This window comes from Crocodylus siamensis, chromosome 9 (genome assembly GCF_052110815.1).
Source record: "Crocodylus siamensis isolate JL-2025a chromosome 9, ASM5211081v1, whole genome shotgun sequence".
NCBI classification, from domain to species: Eukaryota; Metazoa; Chordata; order Crocodylia; family Crocodylidae; genus Crocodylus; species Crocodylus siamensis.
The window spans coordinates 15,857,687-15,882,761 of record NC_143403.1 but is presented as its reverse complement, the minus strand read 5'-3'; the positions used below and the strand labels follow the sequence as shown (position 1 = coordinate 15,882,761).

At 39.8% G+C, this 25,075-nt stretch overlaps 1 protein-coding gene across 2 annotated transcripts in view; it reads right to left on the bottom strand.

The window, feature by feature from the left end:
• GARRE1 (granule associated Rac and RHOG effector 1) overlaps positions 1-25,075 on the bottom strand; it is a 105,159-nt gene that overhangs the window by 21,870 nt on the left and 58,214 nt on the right. For both annotated transcript variants that reach the window (XM_090063030.1, XM_090063032.1), the window contains exons 3-7: positions 9,788-9,994; positions 6,455-6,595; positions 6,112-6,207; positions 5,805-5,966; positions 5,015-5,173 (exon numbers count right to left, since the gene is read on the bottom strand). In XM_090063030.1, coding sequence (XP_089919156.1) covers positions 5,015-5,173; positions 5,805-5,966; positions 6,112-6,207; positions 6,455-6,595; positions 9,788-9,994 — 765 coding nt within the window. The remainder of the gene's footprint in view (positions 1-5,014; positions 5,174-5,804; positions 5,967-6,111; positions 6,208-6,454; positions 6,596-9,787; positions 9,995-25,075) is intronic.

Sequence of the window (25,075 nt, the reverse complement as noted above, 5' to 3'; positions counted from 1 at the left end):
TCTGTTTCTGTCTCATAGGCAGGAATCAACTCGTGGTGATGGACAAATGTGTCACATGAAGAATTTGAAATAGAGGGGCCTGAAGTCTATTCTCTCTTCTGTCAAACTCATTTAAATCACAGAAAGGAAACCAGTGCTGCCATTACCCAACTCTAGGGGTTTCTTCAGAGAGCTGATGACTTTCCTTTGGTTGTCCCTGGATATGTACCCAAGCCCATTCCCTCCTGTTTGTGACCAGTATCTGAGCACACCATTACAGAAGACAATTTTGACTGTTGTCTGTACTGCACTGTACATGCTTTTTCATCCGCGCTAAAGTAATGTCATTTTACTGTTTTGTTCTGGTTTTATTGCAAGTTTAGGAAACTTTGATTTTATTCAGGCAGTTGATGATCTTAGTAGCACCTTTACTATGAGTTTAATAGAGTAAGAAGGGAAAGATTTCTTCCCAGTATTCATGGGCAGAAGCTATATGCAACTTAGATGTTTAATTCAGAATCAAAGTCTTGCTCAAGCCCAAATTAACTTTTTAACGCAATTACTCCACATTTGGACAGGGTTCCAACATCCAGGGTTTAGAAAGTCCCAGGGGCTCCTCTGGGAGTGCCGTGTTAACAGTAGGAAGAACAGCAAGCACAGAACTACCCTAACTATAGCTTCATTTGAAACTATACCCATTTAAGAATGTCACAGTAACTATTTTTCCTGAATTAAACTGCAAACAAACCAGAAGACACCTTCAATCTGTGGTACTGATGTCTAAAGAAAGAGGTGTCATTTGATATGCTCCTTATTAACATCACCGTGTATGATAATATAAACATAAATGAAGACGATAAATGAACTTCAGCATTATTGCAGGAATTAGCAGCAGGACTAAAATAAATGCTTGTGTCAGGGACAGAAGGTCACACAAAGACACAAAAATATCAGCCTACTCCATGTGTACAAATAAACACAGTGGGTGTTCTTCAAGATAAGTTGTGATCTATATCTCAGTACTCCCAAAATAAACACTCACATTTTAACAACTAATGAAATAAAGCTAACTATCCAGGCTTCCTATACAAATACACTAGATTCATGGTTGCCTTGTGTTATTGAAGCAACACAAGACACGTGGAGTGTTCTGGTATATCTTCAAGGAGTCCTTACTTATCGAACCATGAGACACTGAATTCAGCACAGTGCAGCAGGACAAATCCTGAACTTTCTTGCTTTTGCTAGTGGAAGTCATAAACATGTTAAGTAGCTTTTACAAGGGTCAAGTATGATTTTAGAAGTATTGAGCAGTTGTAATTTCAGCTGACTTAAATATAAAATCAGGTTTTTACATCAGCAAGCTAAGACAAGTTATTTAGTGGTCTCTTATTAAAGACTTTGAGGATATGAAAAAGTTAAGTCACACCTAACTTTACTTTCTAATCTTGTTTCTGATAAGGTTCTTCTTAAAATATTCCACAGATTTCATAGACATTAGGGCTGGAAAGGACTTTGGAAGATGGAGTCTAGTCCCCTGCCCCCGGGGCAGGAAGTCAGCTGGGGTCACAGGATCCCAGCAAGATAAACATCCAATTGACTTAAGGAATCCAGAGTAGGTGCTTGCACCACCTCCGGCGGCAGTCTGTTCCAAGCCTTGGGGTTTCGGACTGTAAAGAAGTTCTTCCTTATGTCCAGCCTGAAACAATCTTGGAGAAGTTTGTGATCATGTGACCTTGTCATTTCATGGGGCACTCTGGTGAACAGGCGTTCCCCCAGATCCTGATGTATACCCCTTATATACATATAGGCAGCCCCCATGAGCCTGCGTTTTTCCAGGCTGAAGAGTCCTGTAGCTCTCAGCCTCTCAGCATAAGGCCTGTTTTTCTGCCCTCTGATCATGGATATGGCTCTCCTCTGGACTCTCTCAAACTTCTCCACATATCTGACAAAAATGTGCACAGCACAGGGCAAAGAAAATTTCCATGAAACTGTCCTATAATATTTAATTTGGGAAAATGACAAATTAAACCTATGAATTTCAACTAATGCAGAAAACTCCTGCATTTCTAAAAACAGTAGAACAAAGGGTGCATTATATCTACTTATGATTCACATTTATCTAAGTTCTGGGCAAAATAAATTCAAAATACAGCCAGTACACATTTCTCACACCCTGTCTGCTGGGATAATTAGAAATCAGCTTCCTGTTCATCAGACATCTATTGTTCTTGTTTTACAGGTGTTTCCTCCCTCATCCCCACCCAGAGTATGCTCTAGAAAAGGAATAGAATTTGTCATCATTACACAATGTTATGCAAGTGTATCTTCACCTTGCAGAATTCCTTATACAGAATTTCTTAAAAAGGCGTGCATAGATGTTCACAAACATGAAAGTGGCAAATTTTGGTTCTGATGAGATTACAGTGCAATTTAGCCAAAAAACAAAAGGATCACAAACCAAGCTACAAGATAGTATGCAAAGATGACCATACATCTTTCAAGAGTGAAAGATCGTAAGTTATGTTCATTGTTACTTATGCATCTTGTTAATGCCACTTTGAAGATAAATAGCTTCCACTTTTACATCATTGATGTAGGCAGTAAATTGAGTTACTCATGTTCCTAAAACTGGTAATTTCATTTTGGCTCCAACTATAATGAAAGGAGGCCCTTACCAGCAGCTCTCCCTGCTGCCAGCATGGAGCCCTCATGTTAGAAACAGCAAATGCTAGTGTGGCTGTTCCTTCCTTAGGTCCAATTTCTTATACCTTACTGCTTTTATTCCAATTTTTTCCACCAAATACTCCAGCAGGTATACAAACCACTTCACCTAACCCCTGTGGAGACCAACCCTATCCTTATTCCAACTTCTCTTGCATTTAAGTTTTTCAAGTAATTTCTCTTACAAAGGCACCTAACAGAGACTTTAACCATTCACTCCTCTCATTATCCTGTCACCAAAAACTCCCTTCCTGTGCCACAGAACTTGTTGGCTAGCCTTTCCTATCAACAACCCCTGTATCATGGTGAGGACCAGGACTGACAGTAGTTACTACTGCACAGTTAACATGGCTATTGTTGCCATGTTAGCAGGGAGGAAAGCAGAACTGCAAAGTGTAGTTACTTTCATTTTAACATTGCTTCTGTGGCAAGTCAGACTTACTATTATATTCTCCTGCATTAAAAACATGCGCAAAACCACCTTTGTCTGCACATCTAACAGTCAAAGAAACTAAGCCATCTAGTAGGGTACTTAAGATCAAAGTGATACTCAGATACAAGAGAGTGACAAATGCTTATGATTGCACTAAAAATGATCAACAAATGCAATACCAGAAGAAATAAACTAAGACTGGAGGGAATTCATGGTAACTTACTAATCAGCTAGACCTACTTGAACAAAGGCACTAAGGGCATTTTTACATGTGTTCCTGACGTGGAGCCAGTTGCTTTTAATTAGCAAGTCACGCTAATTAAAAACACCCATGTGTCACATGCATCAGCTGGGGCAGTATGTCCCTGCACTGAGAAAATGGCAGTGGGACATTTTGAACTAAAGCCCAAATGTGTTTTATTTCAAAATGTACCACCGCCATTTTCTCAGCGCAGAGACGTGCTGCCCCACTGATACACATGACACGCAAAGCTGCCAGAGCACATCAATTTCCGTCCTCCAGCAGACTTGATTGAGTCTGTTCCAATTTCCAGCATGCTGAAGCACGCTCCTCTCCTGTGTATAAGTGCCCTAGCTGACTTTTTTGATACACTGCAATATGCATCTTTTTCAGAGACTAAAAAACCCTGCCAAATCTTGATTACTTACGCTCACATTGCAAACAGTAAAATCATTGACAACAGATGATCCAATAACAGTTAGACCAACTTAGCACTGGCTTAAAAACAACTTGATTAAAACTCTTATGTACAATGACATAGCTCCAGAAGCGCACACATTTACTTCCTATTGCATTGCTGGTAAAGGAAGGCTGCTCCCATTTTATTAATGAACTAGACTATAAGTTCACAATAGTCTAAAAGAAATATTACTCCCGAGTAAATAGGAGCATATTTTGTTAAATAGAAAGGCTGCAGTGATTAGTTATGTTACCATAGAGGCATATTCACTTAAGAAGAAACAAGTAGTTTAAAACAAGTACTTTTATATGCTGTTTGGAAATCAAGGCAAAATAAATGCATCTTTTAAAAGTGAAGATTTACCTGTCATATAACCACTGTAGTCTCAGTTAGATATGCTATTTTACTGCTACTTAAAAGAACTGACTTTAGATGACTATCAACCAGAAAATCCAGCTCCCATTCAAGTATGCATAAAGGGTAGCAAATTCAAAGCTGTCAATTTTGAAATGTAGTTCTGCTATCGTTAGCAGTATTTTTCAGTCTTCCAATTTTATTACGTAAATGTTTCTTATCGGCATCATACTGTACAGACTGAAACTTCTGATTTAGTTTTAAAGCTTGTAGTGTTTTCCTTCACATAAGCAACTGGCCACAGTGTTCAAAATATACTGCATTACACTGTATCTTCCCTTTGAGTTTTCAATCACAATTAGTAATTCTGAATCTATGATCTTCAAGGAGCCATGCTGCTCATTAGCAAAACCAAATTCTCGGCAACAATGGAAATGGCAGAGCTCAAAGAAACTGCAACCCAACTTCCAAAATATTTTAATATCTGGAAGAAAGTTAGTATGGCTTTTATAAGAGGCCGGATAGTGAAACTACTAGCCAAGTTAGCAAAACTACAACGTTATAATACGCAGTGTATATGGTGCTGTACACTTATTTTATGACTATGAACTCTAGAGCTGAGAACAATAGCTCCACACCTACAAACAGCAGAAAAGCCTCAACTCTATCTCCTGTGGGGCCTTAGGATGCTCATCACCCTGCACACCAGTAGAAATGATTTCAGTTTTACTCCAACAGAAGAAGAGGTATTCTGGTCCAAAAGTAGTTTTTTAAAATAATCCTTTTATTGCTTATCTATCCTCCACCAGCCATAGTCACTTACCAGTCCAGCTTGGCCAAATAATAGCTGCACAGCAGTTTTGCAGGCTCCCCGCCAAGTAGAAGGGCAAACCTGATTTAGTACTTCAGTAACAGGAGAGTCATCATGAGGTGTAAGTCCGTTATGGCAACCAGCCTCTTTAATCAGTTGAAGCATTGTATGCTGCAAGTCACAAAAACCAGTTACATGCATTACTCAAAACAGGCTAATATGCATATATTTTACAATATATGTAAAAATGTTTAGGGTACAAAAAAGTCATATTTAACATACAAGAGATTTCCCAGCCTTAATTATTGCACTTGCCACCTGTAAACAATTTGTATAAACAAATGGAAAAGCTGAAATAATCAAAACAAAATTATTTTCTACCACCACAAAGCGCTCACCAGTTTCTGCCCATGGGAAATGGTTTAATCAACATATTAAGAAGAATACTGCACAGCAACCACTGAACTAAAATATAATAATTCAAATGCAATTAATTTTAATTCTTCCAGGAGGAGGAAATTCGCTTACTTGGGGAGTGGGGGGAGAAAGAAAACACTGACAAAAGCCTGACAGCTCACCTGTGAATGGCACTCTATACTCTACTAAGTTGACTCTTGTATCACTTCTAAAAGTCCATTTTGAATTCTTTTGGTACAAATTGTTTATAAAAATATATTAACATGAGCCTTGCTATACTCCTCTGAAAAATGTGCATTTTTAAACACAAGTGTTATGTCAAACTTCTCTATTTACTTGATTCTTAATTAAAAATTTAAAAGATGGTTTGACTTTGAGCCATTACCGTTTTCAGCTTCAGGTTCTCTGCTGCAGACTCATTAAAGGATATGCCTTTCAGAAAGTGGGATCCTATCTGAACAGGTACAGTTGGGAGTTCACACTGAATTGGCTGAGGTGGGGTTTGTCTCCTTCCTGTTTGCTGTGCTTCAGCTTCACTACAACAGCCCTTGAAGACAAAATGGAGATCAAGGAATAAAAAAGGACAGTAAATAAAGAGAGTAGAGAGTAAAAGAGTAAATAAAAGTTTTATAAAAAAGCATCGTTCTTTACCATTCATTTTTAAATAGGGAAGGGAAAGATATGGATCTTACCTGCAAACTTGCTTCAATAGCTTTTGGATTTAAGTGAAAGCCAGCCTTCATTGCATATTCACAATGGCCTAAACTCTCCAAAGCAATTTTGTAAGCCTGATGTTAAAAAGATTTAAAGATGCAAGTCAGCCAATAATCAATGATGCAAAAGCATACTTATGAATTTACACAGCCATGTTACATACACTGTGGGATCTTCTATAGAATCTTAAAATTTTACAAGATTCTCATAAGACTACAGAAGTCCCCAGTATTTTTCCAGCTGACTGCACTCCATGTTTCATCCCCCAATCTGACTGGAATAGACATATGCAAAAAATATTAAAGCATCAAAGAAATGAACCTGCAAAGCACTGTCAATTTTCATGTTCAGTTCTTTCAGTTGCTGTTCAGGGATTGCCACACTTTGTGAGCAGAAGAGCTGCTGAACCTCAATTCCAGCCAAACACCCATCACCGCCTCTCTCTCGCAGCCGAGATGTGGCCTTTAACATAAGACACAAACAGAAATACTCAAATAATTTTGGTCCAACATGATGATGGATCTAGTACACATGTAACTGAAATAAAAAAGTGAAAAGAACCTGGAACAGAATAATTGGTGCAAATATTTAAACCTTTTTGTTACTCTAAAAGAAAATATCACACTTCATATAACATACATGTGTATACCTCAGATAGTGAAAAAGTGACTGCTAGCAGCACAAGTCAATGCTTTTTCACATCTCAATTTCTCAATACTTTAGTGGATTAAGAATCCTGCTATCTAGGCCACAGTGGGTTGGTTATTACTGAATGGGAGTAAGAGTGGGGGAGGGGGAGGCTGAGTGCGTAGGTCACCTTTACATGTTTCAAGGTGGGGGGCACTTTAATTAAAGTGCTCTGAAAGCTGCTCTAATTAAAGCGCCCTCAGCATCTTGTGCATCTGCAACCCCGCGTTTCAAAATGGTAACAGGGGTGCCTTAACTAAACCTCACTGAACAGGCTTTAGTTAAGGTGCCCGTTACCATTTTGAAGTGCGGGGATGCCAATACATGATACGCAAAGGCTGTGGAGCATGCTAATTAGCGTGCTCCAGCAGACTCTGTTCGAGTCTGCTCTGATGCTCTATAATTACAGTGTGTTGAAGCAGTGTCCCCGCACATCTACAGGCACCCATAATTTCAATTGGAAGGATGGCTGTGCTCTCGCTGCACAACCAGGACTAATCTCACCAGCCCATATACATGGATATATACACAGAAAAGACACCATGTATGATTGAGGGAGATTATCAGGGCAGAACTTGGAAAAATCCATACAAAAATGCAAGGCCATCCTAGCTGAGTAAGAGTTACTTAGTAAATTTTTTGTCAAAGAACATTATAAATTCAAATATCCCTTTCTTTAAGTTTCTGAAGTGTACCCCCTGCAATACTAAACATACTATACAGTGCCAATTTCTTAAAAGTTCATGGGAGGAGTCTTGTCTGAAGTAAGTTGTCCTAGGTGACAAAACCATGATTTATGAGAGCTGCGAGTTAGTTTTGTTTTGTGTTGTTTTTAACAGATGCCTTGGCCATGACAAATATGCAGCCCAAACAACGTAACAGAAGGAGTGCCGCATACTCCAAATTCAATTCTTGGTTATTTAAAGAGCTTAGATGCTCACAGAATACCTTAAAGCCTTGCAATTACTGAGACAGGTGATTTAAGATAGAAATAGATTAAATTGTTTTGCTGTAGCTATGTAACAGGAGAGAACTTATGTTCTCTTATTTTCTACTTCTGTATACTCAACAGACTTAATTTTCCTTATATATGAATCTGCATTCACAAACAGTTATACGTTTTTTCAAAGAAATGGCTTAAGTGGGTCAAGATGCCAAAATACATACCTAACTTTAACCGTATTAATTGTGCCATTAAAGACCTATCTATCCAAAGAAAAATGTCTATGTAGCAACTTCCTAGAAACTAAGAGCTTTACAGATTGAACTTCATGAAGTATAAGATTAATTTATGCTCAACACAGACAAAACTTCTTGTCAGAACATCAGTGTTTAACATAATTTTTAAAACTGACAAAACTACAGCATAAAATTTAACAATACTCCAAAAATATAGGTAGGAACTTAAATTCCTGCTTTACTCCAACGAAAGATAAAATCAACTGAAGTAGCAATTGCAAGTCCTTGCTCTAGATTCACGGTTCCACAGGAAACATGTTTGCTGTCCTATACCTTGCAGATTTTACTTGATAAATGGAAATCCTGACAGGATTTCCAGTCAGGATGACTAACATGTCTGTGTGGGCTGCTAAATTCGACTTCAAAAGCACACATACACACATTACTTTAATTTTAAGGAAACTACATATTCAGAGTCTCAGTCATTTTTGATCTAAAGAGCTATTTATACATTTGAAATAACCTCCAGGAAGAAGAACAAACAATGCAGGTATATTAAGGCTTGTTAAACTATCCTCCCTTGAATGTATTTTTCCTTGCAGAGATGATATAGATTTTATAGAGCGTACATGTTTTTAAGGTATAAATCTACAGATAAGTAATATGCTTAGCCTCTGAGAGTCTGTAATTCAAACAATATTGAGTATTGCAGCTTTTCGACAAGAACTGTCATGACCAAAAACTAAGATACAAAACAATATGTTGACTCTACATACTGTATTTCCTTAAATAATTTCTCTGAACACTTAAAAAATAAATAAAGAACTACGTCTTCCCTAACTAAAACATTATAGCAATTTCTCTCTTTTTTTTCCAGTTTTCTTTGTCCATCTTTGTATACAGTTAATTCCTCTGCTTCATTACAGACTATTTCCCTTGTTTGTGGATGTCTTTCATGCAGCCATACTAAAGAGAAGAGACATCTTTAAATACCATATTTTCCACATACAACTTGCACCTTTCCCCTAAAATCAGCCCTCTCCAAAATTGGGGTCCATGTTTTAAATAGAAAAGCTGTTTTCTTCACTGGATAAGAAACCACCCTATAGACATTGTGCATGCCGTGCAGTTGCCAAGATGACAACTTGTCCTGTGTTAACTCTCTTGCAGCCACAGCTATTGACTGAGCGCAGTAGCTTTTGCCTAAAGCACAAGTGAGCTGCTGGTATTTTCCTGATAGGGCTTGGGATGGGGGAACACCACTTATTTACAAGAATTTATATAAAAAATTACTTACTGTAAAGAACTAACAGTTTCAAGGCCCTGGACCCTAACTTTATGTGACAGAGCCCCCATGATGCATGACATCCCAGGAGATGGTCTGGATGAAGCGGCTAGCACTAGGAATTTTCTGGGCCCACGCTTCCTGGACAGTCTGTTCCTACGAGGACCAAAGTGACATTCTGCCATGACTCTGGAACCATCTCCTCCCCCCACCCCCTTTACATATCCTGACTTCCAAAAATAAAGGGGCATGTTTTATTTGGGGGTATGTTGTATTCAAGAAAATATGGTAAGAATATGCAGTTGAAACACCACAAAAAGCAGCTCAAGTTTAGGCAACTGTACCAAAACTGGTTTTAATTTTTTAATATGGCTGGCTGTCATGTTTAGTGTTCCATCAAAATAAATATTAAGAAAGTTTTTCCTTATTAGGTCAACTAATCCCAATGTTGCACGTTACTAATATGAAGTTGAAGCAGCATCACTAATGAAAGATGCCCATACCTCTGCTGCTCCTCTCCATGATCGTACTGCATCCTCTAGCTCAGTTGTAGGGCTCAAATTGGAGGTCCCAGCCCCACTCGCATTCTTTCTTTCTTGGGAAACAGCTTCAGCAAAACAAGAGTGTGCTACTGGCTGGACCTTCTGCAAGGCTTGGGACAAGAACTGGAAGTGAACCTGCATCACTGTCAAGAAACATCGACCAAGAACCTGGAGAAAAAAAACAAACCTCGCAGTGAGTTTGGGTCAATGTCTGTGCATCTTTTTTTCAGAAGCAAGCCCTGAGGTGAGTTAAATGAGAGAGTTTCTTAACAACTTAGCTGGATCAATGAGAATCAATTTATAATGCTTCACAAATCAAGCAATATTTAGCTAGGTATTTAAAATAATGTTAAATGTCACTACAGAATTTTTAATTTTTTTTTTAAATGTATTAGGACACATTACAAAAGAAAATGCAGCTTTTTCTTTTTGGGAGGGGTCAGATTTCTGCTCAATATGGATGAACTGTCCTGAATTACATCTTCACATTATGGTTGTTTCAAGAATGAAAATCTAAGCTGACTGATATGCTAAGCCATATCAAGTGTAAAAATCAACATACATACAATGTGATAAAATGTGTTGTAGCTTCACACAAAAAATGGGACTATTTTACACTTAAACCAGTACAGCCAGTCACTAATTAGTGAGTGTACACTAAGTTCACGGCAATATTAAGAAGTTCAACAAGTTTACATCATCCAAGCAGAACGTTAAAGCAGAACGTTAAATCAGCAATAAACATCAAAACCTTTTGACATTTGAGAGAGCGAATATTATTCGTTTGCCCGAGTAATCTTGAATGCTCAGGAACAGATACACCTAGAGAACCTGCAGAGACTTGCATCTCAGTCTCTTGCATCATCATCTGTTATGAGGCCTTAGTTGACAAACATTTTAACTCTAAAATATTTCACAAAAATGACTCGTGTAATATTTACTGTTTGGACAGCAGCTGGGAGAAGAAAAAGCAAGAGAATGACTGCTAAAAAGCAAAGCCAAGCACTTGCTCCCTACTTCCAAACCCCCACAAACCCCAAACAAATGGGCTGAGGGGCTTGTCTCTATACTGCTTACCCCCTGCAAATACAAGTAGTAAAAGATGCAAACTTAGACCTACTACAAAAGGCTGTCTCTTGCCTTTGTGAATCTCTACTGCAACCAGTCTACTTTTGACCCTTCATTCTTCCCAACACAGTAGCTAATAAATACGCACAGCATTAGCACGAGGAGGCCACATCAACATGAGACACTGACTGTACATTAGCTTGTTACTACTGAGCTGTAGTGTCACATGGCAGGAAACGTGACGCTACTGCACAGTAGTAACAAGCTGCGCAGTAGCATTGTCGAATGTTTTTAGGGGATGCTGACTGCGCAGTAGCTTGTTACTACTGCGCAGTCAGCATCCCCTAAAAGGCATTCAATGATGCTAATGCGCAGTAAGTTCGGTTACTGCACAGTCACTTAGTACTTGTTTATACAATGACCGCACAGTCAGCGTCTCATGTAGACATGGCTGGATAGAATAAAAATCAGGATCACATACTTCTAACAGTTTTTGCTCTGCCCCTGCTATCAGAACTGTGGTACCAAAGGGGAACTTGGAGAAGATGGGGAAAGGAAGAAGAAAAGAATATGCCAAATTGGCTTACAAAAGTACACAGGCTTGCAAGGCATTATGGCAACAAATATTTTAAAAGATACTGTGGAAACATCTGAATAGGCTTCAGATAGCATGGACCAGTGAATAATGCACTCGACTAGGATTCAGAAGGTTTAAGAGTTCTGTTCTCTACTCTGCCCTTGACTGACAACAAGACCTGTGGACCAGTCATGTTCCCTCCACACCGTTTCTACTGAGACTGTCTCCTGTTCAGGGAAGGGACTGTCCCTATTGTATCTGTACCCAGTGCTGAAGACAAAAGAGCGCCAGCCTCACGTGAGGTTTCAAGATGTTACAGGAATATAAATAATTAAAAAAAAAAATTTAATTTGAAATACAAGATAAAGTTAAAATGTAAACTGTTACCTTTTTGTGTTTGGAATACGACTAAATTTACTTGTTGCAAATACCACTATGGATATACTTCCCTTGCAATGCAACTTATTGCAGTATTTTGTCACAGAGAAAGTGATAAAATACAAACATAAATTGTTTTCTGTACTTTACTTTTTCATTTGTTAAAAATAGCTGGTCAAAACTGAACTCTAGCAGTTAAGAAATACAGCATTGCATTTACATATAATAGACAAAAGGCATCGTGTCTTCAAGCACAAGAAATTATCTGGCTCATTTTCAGTTACATTCTTTTTGAATAAAAATATTCAGACACAATCATCTTACTGGCAAGATTCTGTAGTCACACTAACAGTCATACACATTCAACTATCTACTTTAGCAGAACTAGCAGTGGTGATTTTTTATTTTTTTTACTGCAACCAGTCTACTTTTGACATTCCATTCCAGTTCAATCATTTCCCCTCTTTGTACCAAGTATAAAATTAAACCTTTTGTAGTATGTCTGACCTCTACAAGTGCAGTGTGTCTGTCTTTAATAATAATAAAGATATATTAAGCAAGCAGTGAGGACAAAAACACCAGTTTTATTGATTACAAAACAAGAAAGTTTTTTTGTTTTGTTTTTTTTAAATGAAAAATGCAGGAAATAGAGGAGGAAAACTGGCAATGCAAATAGTTCCATCCATAGCAAATACCAAGGGCGATATTTCCAGAGGGGGTTGTGGTGAAGGGTAAAGCCAGGGCTCATGAGGAATTTCAAGCTTGTTGAATTTCAAAGGACATCAATGAGAGGTTGAAATCTTCCCTCCTTTGAAATAACAGTGAAAATAAACAATCAAAAGGGTAGGATCCCACAATGTTAGACAAGAAAGATGCAAAAGGCAAGGACTTCTTAATGCAATATCTTTTATTGGATCAACTATGGGAGTTGGAATAAAGCCAGACAAGCTTTCAAATGCAAGACATTCTGAATAACATCTGGACCACCACAGCTACAATATCACTTTTATACTATCTTAGACAATAAAAATAAAATTCTAAACCTGGCACTTAAGTCAAAGTCTGCTTCACTGAGCCTTTATTTTCTCATGTGTTTTAAAATCTAGATCTTGCCTTCAGTAATTGCTCAGAAATGTTTTTGACCGTTTAAGTAAAACATTGGGAGAATGTCACTCGGAGAAGATTGCTGCACTATTCCATCTTGCTGGACTAGAGTGTAATTAGAGGGGCCATACATACTTCCTTATAAGAATTCACTCTTCAGAATTTTTCTTCTGAAAAGGAAAAGCACACCGGACTTCTATTTCTTGCGGGATATAATTACCGCTGTCAAGACCTGGATAAACACCCTTGAGCGAGGTCAGGAGACCAGAGGGTATAGAATGCAGTACGATAATGATAGTACTTGTTGCACAATCTACCTGCAGGGACAACACACAAACATAGAGGTATGCTGCTGCACAACCTATCCATGCTGGGTAGCCACTCAGGTTCACAGCTATTCAAGTAGGTTCCAGCATCTCTTTTTCTAAGCTTACTCCTCCTGACTCTCATATTTCAACACTAAATTCTCTTGCAAGATACTACAAAGGGAATATTCCTGAGACTTACCAGAAAGCAGGGACCACCTTAATGCCCCCCAAATTTAAAAAAAATAAAATAAATGTCCTCTGCCTTCCTTTGCCTCCTTTCTTGGAAGCCACAGCATCCATCCCTGCAAACATTTAATTCCTGAGAAATACACCTCTGGCACTTGTTATGCTATTCCTGCTCCTTTATCAAGTCACCAGGAAGACAAAATTCCACTCTGTATCTCTGGCTGAATAATCTTATGGGGAGGAAACTAGCATCATGTTTGGACAGCTGGGTGTAACACGCCTGTTGGAGATGCCCTGTTGTCACCCGCCCTTGCCTCCCAAACTGACAAGGTTTGTAGAGACTGTTTCCTCTGTATGGTTTCCTGTTATTGGCTTGCGAGGAGTTATGTGAACATATTCCTTCCTAGCTAGTCTTAAAATCAGAGTTTTCCTTTTCAGCACATTCAGCTACTGTCTTCTTGAAGGGCATGTTTCAACAGTAGTTGCTGCTTCTCACATACACCATTTGAGCCAGCTTTAAATTTGCCGCTTTGGGTGCTGGTAGCAATGTAACTGCACCAATGCACAGTTCAGGGGGCAGCTAAGCATTTTCCCAGCTTCTTCGATGGGTTTTTGCTGAGTTTCCTGCTACCTGGACTGCAAGAAGTACTCACACTGACTAGTTTAAAAGCTAGCTCAAGAATGTCTTCATGAGCTTTCATAACAATAGTGACTGCAGACAGACAGATCCCCCAGGGTAATACACATTTGGAGCACAATAGTTCTAATCAGCAGATCAAGGTCCTTTAATGGTAGTTCACCACTTAGCACAAAGAGTCCTTTCTACAGAAAACTGACCATCTTGGTCTACAGCAACACAAACAAGTGGGTTAACAAACAAGGTAACAGTAAAACAAACACGGCTTTGCATAACAATAGTTCTGGGTGACCACCTGCCTAACCACTGCTCCACTGACAGCAATTTTGGGTAGTTTGACAGACGCAATGCATGAAGAAGGTTAAGGAAAAAATGAAGAGAATGCAGTTACATGATTTTGGGTGGAGGGGGGTGAAGCCCCTTCTCTCTAGCAGATCTCCTCTAAAATTGGGAAAATTTGATGATTCTATTTTATCTATTTTAACATTTTTAAACAGACTTTTCTTCCTGAATAAAACAAAAAATCCAAGTCATAAGCAGGAACCTTTTACAAAAAAGTGCACTTAGTTGCTACTTTGCTATGAGGTAGAAGATAAGCAGAGGCAGTTAGAATGCCATTAAATGTTCATTAGATTCTTCATAATCAGTTAAAAAAGGTATCAAGTCAGCTTTGGGATATGCTTACACTCTTGCAAGTTTACATACTTGGCCTCATTATAGAAGAATGAACTGAATCTAAATGCTTATGTCTTTTCCTAGGCAGATGGTAAGGTAGCACATCTGATATGAGCAATCATGACTATGCAACAAAAATAAAATGACACCTGTCACTTCTACTTAGCCTGGAGATGCCTGAAGGAAAACTGAAGCTCTTTGGTACTGACATATAGAGGAGGGGGGGAAAGAGCAACACTTCAGAAGATACAACTGTAAAACCAATTAAAGGGAATAATTCAGAGTCAATAACTTGTAGGTCTACTTTCTTTCAACATAGTCATTTAAAAACCAATTTAAGGAAAATTTTTAAAAGATTAACAAAGCAGACACTGCAAAGTAAAAAAGTTGACCCTAAGGTTGTTTAGTTTTAGAACAAGTCTCTTCCTGATGACAAAATTTCTATCAATAAATAGAGCAATTTTTATTTCCAATGAAGTCTGCCCTCTGAATGAGACTGTGCACATCTAGAAGCACTACATATATATTTCATTATGCCATTGTGGAAGTTTTGTTGGGAGTAATGAATATTTAAGAAACTTTGAGCAACTATTATTGCATCTCTTCAGTGTGAGGCATGACATGCCTATCTGGATGCAAAAGATTGATTTTTGCATTTTTTCAGAAACAGACCTTAAAATTTAACTACTTTGAAAAACAGGGAAAAATTAATCGTATAATCTATTTTAATTGTATACTAAAAACTATGCTTACTTAAGAGAGGAATAAGGATATCCCTGAGATATATGGTATATTTTAAAAGTGCTACACTTGGGACTATAACTAAAACTTTTTTTTTTTTGTAATTATTGTAGGTCAGTAGGACCTAGACACCACACCTGGAATCAGGACCCAACTGCACTAAGCATGACTGAACAGACACACAGTAAGAGATAATCTCATCTCTAAAGAGCATATATTCTACATGGAAAAGGACAGCCAAAACATGGAAGTGGAAACAGAAACCCAGGGTGTGTACAGCAGTTACATTTTTTGCAGAGTCCCCTGAAAGCACTCTAGCTGTAACACAACAAACATTCACAGCTGCAGAATACTTCTAAAATGGTGGATCATGCAAAAATTTAACCCTCATCTGATGTAGTATCAAACAGGAGTGCTCTAGGGCTTTTCCTAGGGCTAATTTTGGGCGATTTTGCCAGCATCCCATGAGGCTTTGCAGGGCTAGGCAGGTGCTTGCAAAGAGCAGCCCCTCTCCCAGGACTGTCAGAGAGGAAACAGAAAACCCGTCTCCACCCTGCGCAGCCAGAAGAGATGGGGAGAATGAGCCCCCCTTGCCACATGTGCCTCCCCAAGCTATCAGTGCTGGGGTCTTTGGGGGATAGGGCCAGGCCTGCAACACAGGGGGAGATCCTCCCTCACCCCCCACAAGTGTCTTTCCAGCAGCAGCCTTGTGGCTACTGCACCTGGAGCTGGGGTGGGGTGAGAGGGAAAATGAAGCCCCCCCTCCCCCACTTCATGGGCCTGGCCAGGCTATCCCTGCTGGGGCCTTGTGGGCGACCCAGGCTGGGCCCAGGAGGCAGGAGGTCTCTGTTCCCCCCTCCAACTCCGGGCAAGGCAGCCACAAGTCTGCCACTGTAAAGATACTTCTGCAGAGGGTGGAAGGGATGGAAGCCCCTTCCATACCATGCAGCCCTGGCCCAGTTCCCCTTCCCCCCCAAACACACACACGATCCCAGTTGGGGTAATTCGGGGGGACTGTGCAGCCAGGGGGCTCCATTCCCTTCCCCCACTCTATCCACTGCTGACATTTGCCAGCTGCGTGGCGGCAGGGCTTGAGGAAAGGGATGGTCTGGCAGCCTCCTGAAGCACCCCTGCCTGCTGGCCTGGGCCAACACAGGAAGGCTCTGAGCCCCTTCCCTGCCCCCCCACAAAAGGTGAATGCCTGTTGGGTTCAATGGCCCCCTAATTCATGAGAAAATGACTTACCTAAGTTAGCACAGCAGAGCAGTGACAGAGCAAGACAGAAAACTTCAGTCTCCAAATCCTAGCTAGAGCCCTATCCAGGCTGCTTAAAGGCCAAAATGTAGCTTACTGCCTTTCCTCCCGTATTTTAGCACTGACAGCAGTTTGAAGTCAACTGTTCACAATCTTTGTGGCTTTAGAAATGCCTCCTGTAGCTCAAAAATGATGAATTTGCTGGCTTTAAGTCTTAGAGGATAGCAGACTATTTAAGAGCCTGAGATCAAAGTGCTGCTTTGGCTGCAAGTGGCTCATATACTGTTTTTCCCCTCTGGATTGCTTTCCAATAGGTGTTATAATCTTGCTGATTAAAATGACTCTCCATGTAGTAGATTTTCAAACAGACTTGGGGATCAGGACACCAAAATTAAAAGACAACATATACCAGTGTAGATTACAAAGTATGCTCATATACTTCAAAGCTGACCCATGACTCATGTAACAATCCTGTCAGTATGATTTTTAGCTAAAAACACAGACCAATGTGCAGCTAGTCTTGAACTCTTGATAGCAGTTTTTCTATAGTCTGTTCCCAATGATATCTCATTGCAAGTTATTCTGCCTCCCTTCCCTTCTCCAGTAAAAAAAAGTGCTGCATCTCATAAAGGTAGCAATATTAAACTAGCCTGATACATTATTGAGAAGAACCTCATTAGCAAGGTACTATTTGGCTACAGGTGTATTAAACAGGCAACTAAGGTGACCAGATGAATTAGATGCAATATTTTAATTGTTCAATAGGATTGTTGTTTGTGACAACAGACTTTTAGATTTATGTTACCTTGTTCACTAACAAATTATTTACTAACTATACCAATACGCAACTTCAGAATGAAATTTTGTGAATGGGCACAAATACATTGTTTCAACTATTTTTTTTTTTTTTTTTTTTAAGAGGAAAGGAGGATTAGCCATATCCCCTGAAAACAAACAGCAGCAGCACTACAGGTCTGAATAAAAATCTGGAAGGGCATTGATTACTGAGGGCTACTCCAAGTGTCAGTTAAAAAAAATTATTTAGTCTTCCAGAGCATATTCAAAATCTACAGAAAAGGAAGGAAAACCTACAGTTACCAAGCTCTGCAGCATCATTTACATCAAACATGTTGTACTGAATGATAAGGTGTGAACCACTTCGCTAGGCTTCAAGTTGTTTTTAAAAACTACTCCCTTCCCTTTGCCCAGACAAAACTGAAATTCCCGTTAGAACTCTGGATACAATGAACTCAAGAGGTTACCCATCAGGACAAGATTTTTATTTTTATTTTTAGCAGCAGTGGGTTGTTCTGACACATCCGAGTTATATTTTCAAGCATAACTGAAGAAAGTCTGCATATGGGGATGCCGTTTTTCACCAAAATCCTTTCAGACGACCAGCTAGCAACATTGCCAATACAACAAAACCCTCAAAACTCATCTGAACTGTCCCCATGCCGTTTCAATAGCACATAAGAAGCACATAATCAGCTTCTTGTTTTCCTAGTCCCCTCTTGCTGCCCCAATTCTTTTCTTTATCTGTACTCTGAAGGCACATTTTTACACAAGTTTGAGACAAACTGCTATGCCTACAAAGCAGGGGTGTCCAACCTTTTTTAAAGTAGGGCCAGATCATGAACTTTTTATCACCCAGTGGGTTGGCGAGCCATATTCAAAGACCTCACAGAAAGCGGTATCACATCAGGAAGTGATGTCACGTGACCTTTGACACCAATGAAGCTGCAGGAAGTGACAATGAAATGGGTCTAGAAATGCGGTTTAAAATCCAAAATAAAAACAATATAAAAGCAACAATGAAATGATACCAAACACTTGACTAAAATAAACACTTTGGCTTCTACTCACTTCTCAATGAATGAAAGCAGCATAATGCAGGCTTGCCCTGGGACACCTGGGCGCACAGCACCAGGCAGAGGAAGCCGTGGAGGAGCAACCATCCAGCAGCAGCAGCGAGGTGGAGGAGGAGAAGCAGTGCCTCAGGATGCTGCCTGGCTCCATCGGGGACGAGGAGCCCAATCTTCACATGCAGCCGTGCACGCGCAGCCTGCCTCCCTACTTGCCCTTGGCTCCCATGGAGGAGGAGGAGGAGGAGGAGGAGAAGGAGAAGGAAGAAGGTGCAAGTGTGACCTTGTGCTTCCTCCTCACAAGTGCATGCACACGTGTGGCACCCCTGCACGGGCTCCTCAGCATCCCGCCCGGGGAACGCAGCCCCACTGACAGCTGGGCAGTTGTGCGTCACGCTTGAGAGCTCATCCCTGCCCTGCCCCGCCCCGCCCTGCCAATGCAGCATGGGGCTTAAAGGAGCCGGGGGGAGGGGGGGAGGGGGCGGGCAGTGCCTTGGCCCAAGCCCTGGGACCTGCCTGGTGCGAGCTTACCCGCCCTGGCCTCCATAGCTGTGGTTGGGGGAGCTGAGAAGGGCCCTGCTCCCCCTGGGGAGAGGGTCAGCAGTCACTGGGTAGCCAACTGCCTCATAGTCCATGTTCCCCGGTCACTTACTGAGGGGCTGGGGGAGGGACAAGGGATGGGAACGAAAGTAAACAGTGTTTACTTTTGTTTCCCATTGCAGCACCTCGGGCCTCAGAAAATGGCTTGGCGGGCCACATGTTGGACAAGCCAGCTATAAAGCATCTAGTCTGCACATTTACTTAAAACCTTGGCCTAAGAAACGAGATTTAACATTGAGTAGATACGGGTACTGTGTAGGATTTGATTTTGGATATCACTAATTTAGAAAGTGCCCAATTTACAAATAAAAAGATTACTTTGGCCTGGACTCCAAGCCAAGGTGGATTCTTTCCTTTAGATGCATCACCATCAGTAGCAGATTTTAATGATCAAAAGATAGCCTTTTCAAGTCTTCAACTCTACTAATCAGCTACTAGTTTGAATACCTACAAGTGCCTCCCATGCAACAGCACATTAAACTCTCTCAACCGAGGAAGTCTGACACAGTCGGCATGACACTAATCCTTACAGTGCCTTGCTTTGTTTTTATTTTTTATTTTTAAAAGGACACTTATTTCTCATACTAGAAACTAATTAAATCATCTAGCCAGTATCACTTTTTATGTGGCTTCCAAGACGCATCTTTTTTATGGCATTTCCTGAAAGTTAAGTCACCATAAGCTGGAAAAAAAACAGATTTAGCTCACTGCTGAGTCTTCAAATCTATGACACATTTTCATTAGACTTTCTTTTTATTGTCAAAGATAGGGGAATTCCACTTCAGCAGATCAGGTCAGATAGCCAACTCCCATGTTGGATCATTTCCTCTTGGTATTGTAACCAATCCTAGGAATTACAAGTTAGTGTGACCAAATCTGTAAAACTTCCCCTAAATTAAAAGTTTCTTCCATCTCATATCTGTGCAGTTTCATGAAGCTGATGTCCCGGCCAAGAAAGTCTAAGAATGGTTTACCCTTCCATGACTAAAGCCGGGGATCAAAGGAGATCCTAAAACCTCAAAGATGCTGGCAAAGGAAGAAGCGGCTGAGTAAATGGCCAGACACTGCCCATGGGGTGCCAGAAAAGACCGACTGGCTGGCAAAATGACACCCAGGGAAAGCAGTAAATGCTTTTAGCAAGACAGTATCTTCCTGCTGCAGATAGAACCAACCGTGCAGAGAGGCACTTAGCAAAAGGGGACAAGCAAAATTTAACATGCAAGACCCACCCAGGCATATGGACTGGTTTATCCTTTGTTCTCCAGGCTTTTTACTACTGGGAAATCAGTAAATAATGTTTTGAAGGGTGTTCATAATTTGCTTTAATTGGCACTCTGAACCCTGAAGTGAAAGGGCTTACAGATAACAAAATGAGGTAACATGATTAATAACCAGGACTATTTACAAAAGATCCAGTAGTTCACCCACAGTGAGAAACACAAGCCAGGACCATCAAAGGGATGCTCTCAAGAAGGACTAAATGTCCTGACAACATCCTATCCTAGAATTTCTCAACCAACCAAATGAGTATGAACAGCTGAAGTAAGAGTACACTCCTTTTTATCAAGTTAACTCTTATAAAAGTGAAAACAGAAGGGTGCTCCACCCCATCTTCTTTTCAGGATAGATAAAGAGAAGAGTTCTTTATGAAATGGTAAGATATGAAGGCACTTATATAACGAAGATAACAGAAGCTTTATAGAAACCAGTTTGAAGAGATTTTTCTGTGAGAAGAAATTGCTCTGGGTACCAACTAATATTGTCTTGTCTCTGCCTTCTGACTAGTGATGAAGAACAGCAAAACAAAGACTTCTGCAGACAAAGACACTGTTTCCAGTGTTCATAAGTGCCCTACCAAGAAGAACAACAGTCCCATTTGGTAGACAAGTTATTCTTCCTGGTTTCAATATTATACAATGTTGAAATTAATATAATGTCACTGAGGTGCTTAAGGACTTCATAGACAGCTAGTTAAACACCAGCATAAACCTTATGGAAAAAGGTGTAGTTCTTAGGCTTTTACACTAATATAGGTAAATTTATGTTTTTTAATAAGGTCTACTAAAACAAGAAACTCCACTGCACATATTTCCTCTCTTGGGGAAAGAACAAACCCTGCGACAGGTGTTAGTCATGTTGCTTAAAGAAGCATTTCTCAACCCATGGCCCACAACCCAAAAGTGAGTTATATATATATGAAATGGTCACAAAATTTAAAAATGGATTCTCCTTTAAAGGAGAAAAATGTGTGAAACCATGACTTTTCCCTTGCAGGCTGGCAGAGCTCCAGCCTGTGAGGGGCTACCCACACATCCACCACTTGCCCCACATGCTAGGGGGTTGGGGCCTAGGGGTGGGAGGGCAGCAGATTGGGAGCAAGGGGCACTGGGTTGGGACTGGCCATTGGTGTCTACAAATGGGTCCAGGTACAAAAAAGGTTGAGAACCACTGGCTTAAAGCACAACTGGGAAGTACTCAAGACACTACAATAATGAGTTTGGTAGAAGAACACAGAATCCAATATTTGCAGATTTGGAGCCATAGAACTGACTGCCTGGAATAACAGAAAAAGTGCTCATTTCCAAAGTCCCAGTCCTGAACTTTCATATAAAATAAGACACATTAAGGGCAATTCATGTTTTGAAAAGCAACCAAATATATTTAAAGCCTAATAATACAAGAGGGATATTTTAAATACTGCAGAAGAGATGTGGATAATTAAAGTTCTATTAATATGAAGAAATATACAGAGAATACACAACAGAATGTTAATATTTTCATCCTATCTACTGCATAGAAATCAATACTTTGGTGCACTTGATTAGCAAGAAAAGAGACTATGCAAAATAACTAAAAATTGCCCTTTCACTGTAAAAGAAAGACCTCACCTACTAAGATCTAGATATAAAATCATTTTAGAATAGGCTCCAACATGACGCATGCTGGTTTTAAGCTGTGTATTGTTCTTTATTTAAGAGATGTGTTTGTCTGATCCTGGTCAGCTGCGTAGCACAGTCTAATACTGTCTTGAGAAAAAAAAAAAAAAAGTAAAGTATCGTAGTAACTATTTGTCACTGAAGTTCATGCTTTAAAATGGGGATTCAACAGAACTGAGTTGATTGGACATGGTTATCCAATGTCAGACGTGACTCTACAGCAGAAAAACCTATGGTGTGGGCTGCTTACATAAGGTCAGCTGCACAAGGGACTGCAATTTCTAATCCAGCACTTTCCCACATGCCATAGGCTTAGAGAAAGTCACGATGGTAGAAGCTAGATTATATACTTCCTTAAAAAGAGAGAAGCATCTTACTTCACCCCAACCAACTCTGATATTCACAACTGTAATCTCCCTTGTGTAAACTGGAAAAAGCACCTCCTCCACTTCTCTTTCGCAGTCAAAACCAACCAAGTGGTTTTGTAAGCAACTTGAAGCTAGCTCCTGAATAGTTTTAATGTCAAAACTCCATTTAGTGAGCTTAAGACACCATGCCACAGTGACCTACAAGATAATGAAATAGCAATGACAGCTAAGCAGAAGAGAAGAGACCATCATTTTTCTTTGGAAAAAATAGAACTAAGCACATTTTATTTTGATTTCTAAAGATCTTCTATCCCATCGAAGATTTTCCTAATCTTCTACATTATTAATTTGGAATCTGTTTGCTGTGGGACTAATACAGTATTTTCTGATTCAGGCTAACTTGACTACATAATTGCTTGGATGGGTGTAATTGTAGAGAATGGGGAAAGAAAGTTTAAAAATTTTTAGTTTAGATAACACGACTCAAACCAGATAAGTCTGGTAAGGTAAAGCCACTATTAGGAAGAGACAGGACAATGAGGGAAGCATGTGGGCAAATATATAGAGAGACCCCACACCTGTTCCTATTTACAGAAAACCTGATTTTGCGGGTTCCATTGTTTCAAGCATAATGTCATTTGTATATAACTAAATAGTTCTATCACTATTATAAAAATAATCATGTATTTTCCTCATTCATTTTTATAGTGAAGTACTTTGCCTTGGAACAGATTCCACACATTTGGTCTGAAATGCTCAGTACTAGCGACTCCTAAAACACTGCACCTGTCTTCTTGCCTGGATTCCTTAAACAGGAGGGCTACTGCTTTGGGGAAGTACAGAGATGATTCAACAAACTCACCTCCCCCGCCCACCCCCCGCATAAAACCGTAGTCTTATTTCAGCATAGGGACCCAGAAAAAAATAGCAACAAGAAGGTACACTAATACTCTGAGATTTTTCTAATATACATGGCAGCTGTTATCTTGTTCTCTGAATCATTCCTTGTTACTGGTGTTTGATATTGTTGTCCATTTTGGTCAACCAATCTCAACAGAGCAGACTAGTCATCCTAGTAGGGGCTGAAAACATTAGTATGCGGTTCAGGATTTGCCGCCATCTGCACTTATTAGAATCAAATTGTAGCACTTGCTATAATGAGCACCAACAAACAGTTTTAAGTTCCTATATGTTATGAACTGGAAAGAGTAGATTCAAATGCTTTATGCTGCTGGAGTACCTAAAACTGTGAATCTCAACCAGGGTGCCCTGAAATCCATTCAAAGGGTGCCACAGGGTCCCACACTTAGATTTGCAAACACGATTCACAAGATACACTTAGAGATTTCAAACAAAAATCCATAGTTGTGGTTTTTCTGAGTTCATTGCAAACAAAAACATGGTTCTGTTGTTTTTCTGTAGTCAACAAGAGCAAAAACTAAGAGTTGGCATTTTCTGAGGAGTGCTGTGAGTCTATCCAGAGGTGTCTCGAGTCTAAAAAGGTTGAGAACTACTCACCTAAAGGAAAGGTGCTATGACACTGGAGTAACATATTGGAATTGTAAAGTTAAAAAGCAAAGATATCTAAGGCTGTTGGTTATAGCTGTGTTGGTCTAACGACAGAAGCAGACAAGGTTCTTTGGGCAAGTGTGATATCTTTTCTTAGACCAACTAAATCATTGGAAAAATGGTTCTTTGCAAGCTTTCAGCACAAGCACCCTGCAAAATGCAGGTCTGTGGAAATGCAAATACATGGCAAGGAGGATCAGAGGCCGTGTGAGACAATAGGTATGAGACAGGTAGTTGGGGAGGATGGGCGGAGGACATGGGGGAAAGAGAGAGGCATGTTGACCTGGTGACAGAATGTAGCTGGTAAAATGTAGAGAAGTTACGTGGGGTTATCAGATGGCAAGTATGTTAATGTGCCATAAATCCAATGTCTATATTTAGTCCATGATTTTTTGTATCCAGTAGGTTTATGAAGTGAAGTTGGTAGGTTCATCTATGAAAGGAGTTTTGTAAATTTCCTTTAATAGTTAGAACTGAGAGATTGGAGACAGGGTGGTTATCTTGTGAGATACAAGATATCCAAGTGTTTGTCACTAGCTTGGCTACTAAACACTGAAAGGATAATAATACTCCTACAGTGAATGGTACTTACTGAACAATGTTGACGTGGAAACAAGCTATTTCCTCACATTAAAAATAGTAGGTTTTGATTTCTGTTAGGCCCATTCAGTGCTTTGAGACGCGTCAATTTCCAGGGCTACATTCGCCATTCAGACCTCACCCTTTCCTGCTGTTATCTTTATGAGAGTTGTACAATAGGACATGTCATACTAAATTATTTGCACTGAGAAACATTACATGAATTTAATTGTTAAGCAACAATTTTATTAAGAATCCCAGACATGGAATTTTCAAGACAGATTCTGTAAAGTGCAAACTACTTGGCAGACACACTGATGCCAGTTTGCAACATAGCAAAATATGGCAGATAAGTCATATAACCTTTCAGTGAACACTGGCCTTAAGTTCTCCTGGAGCTCCAA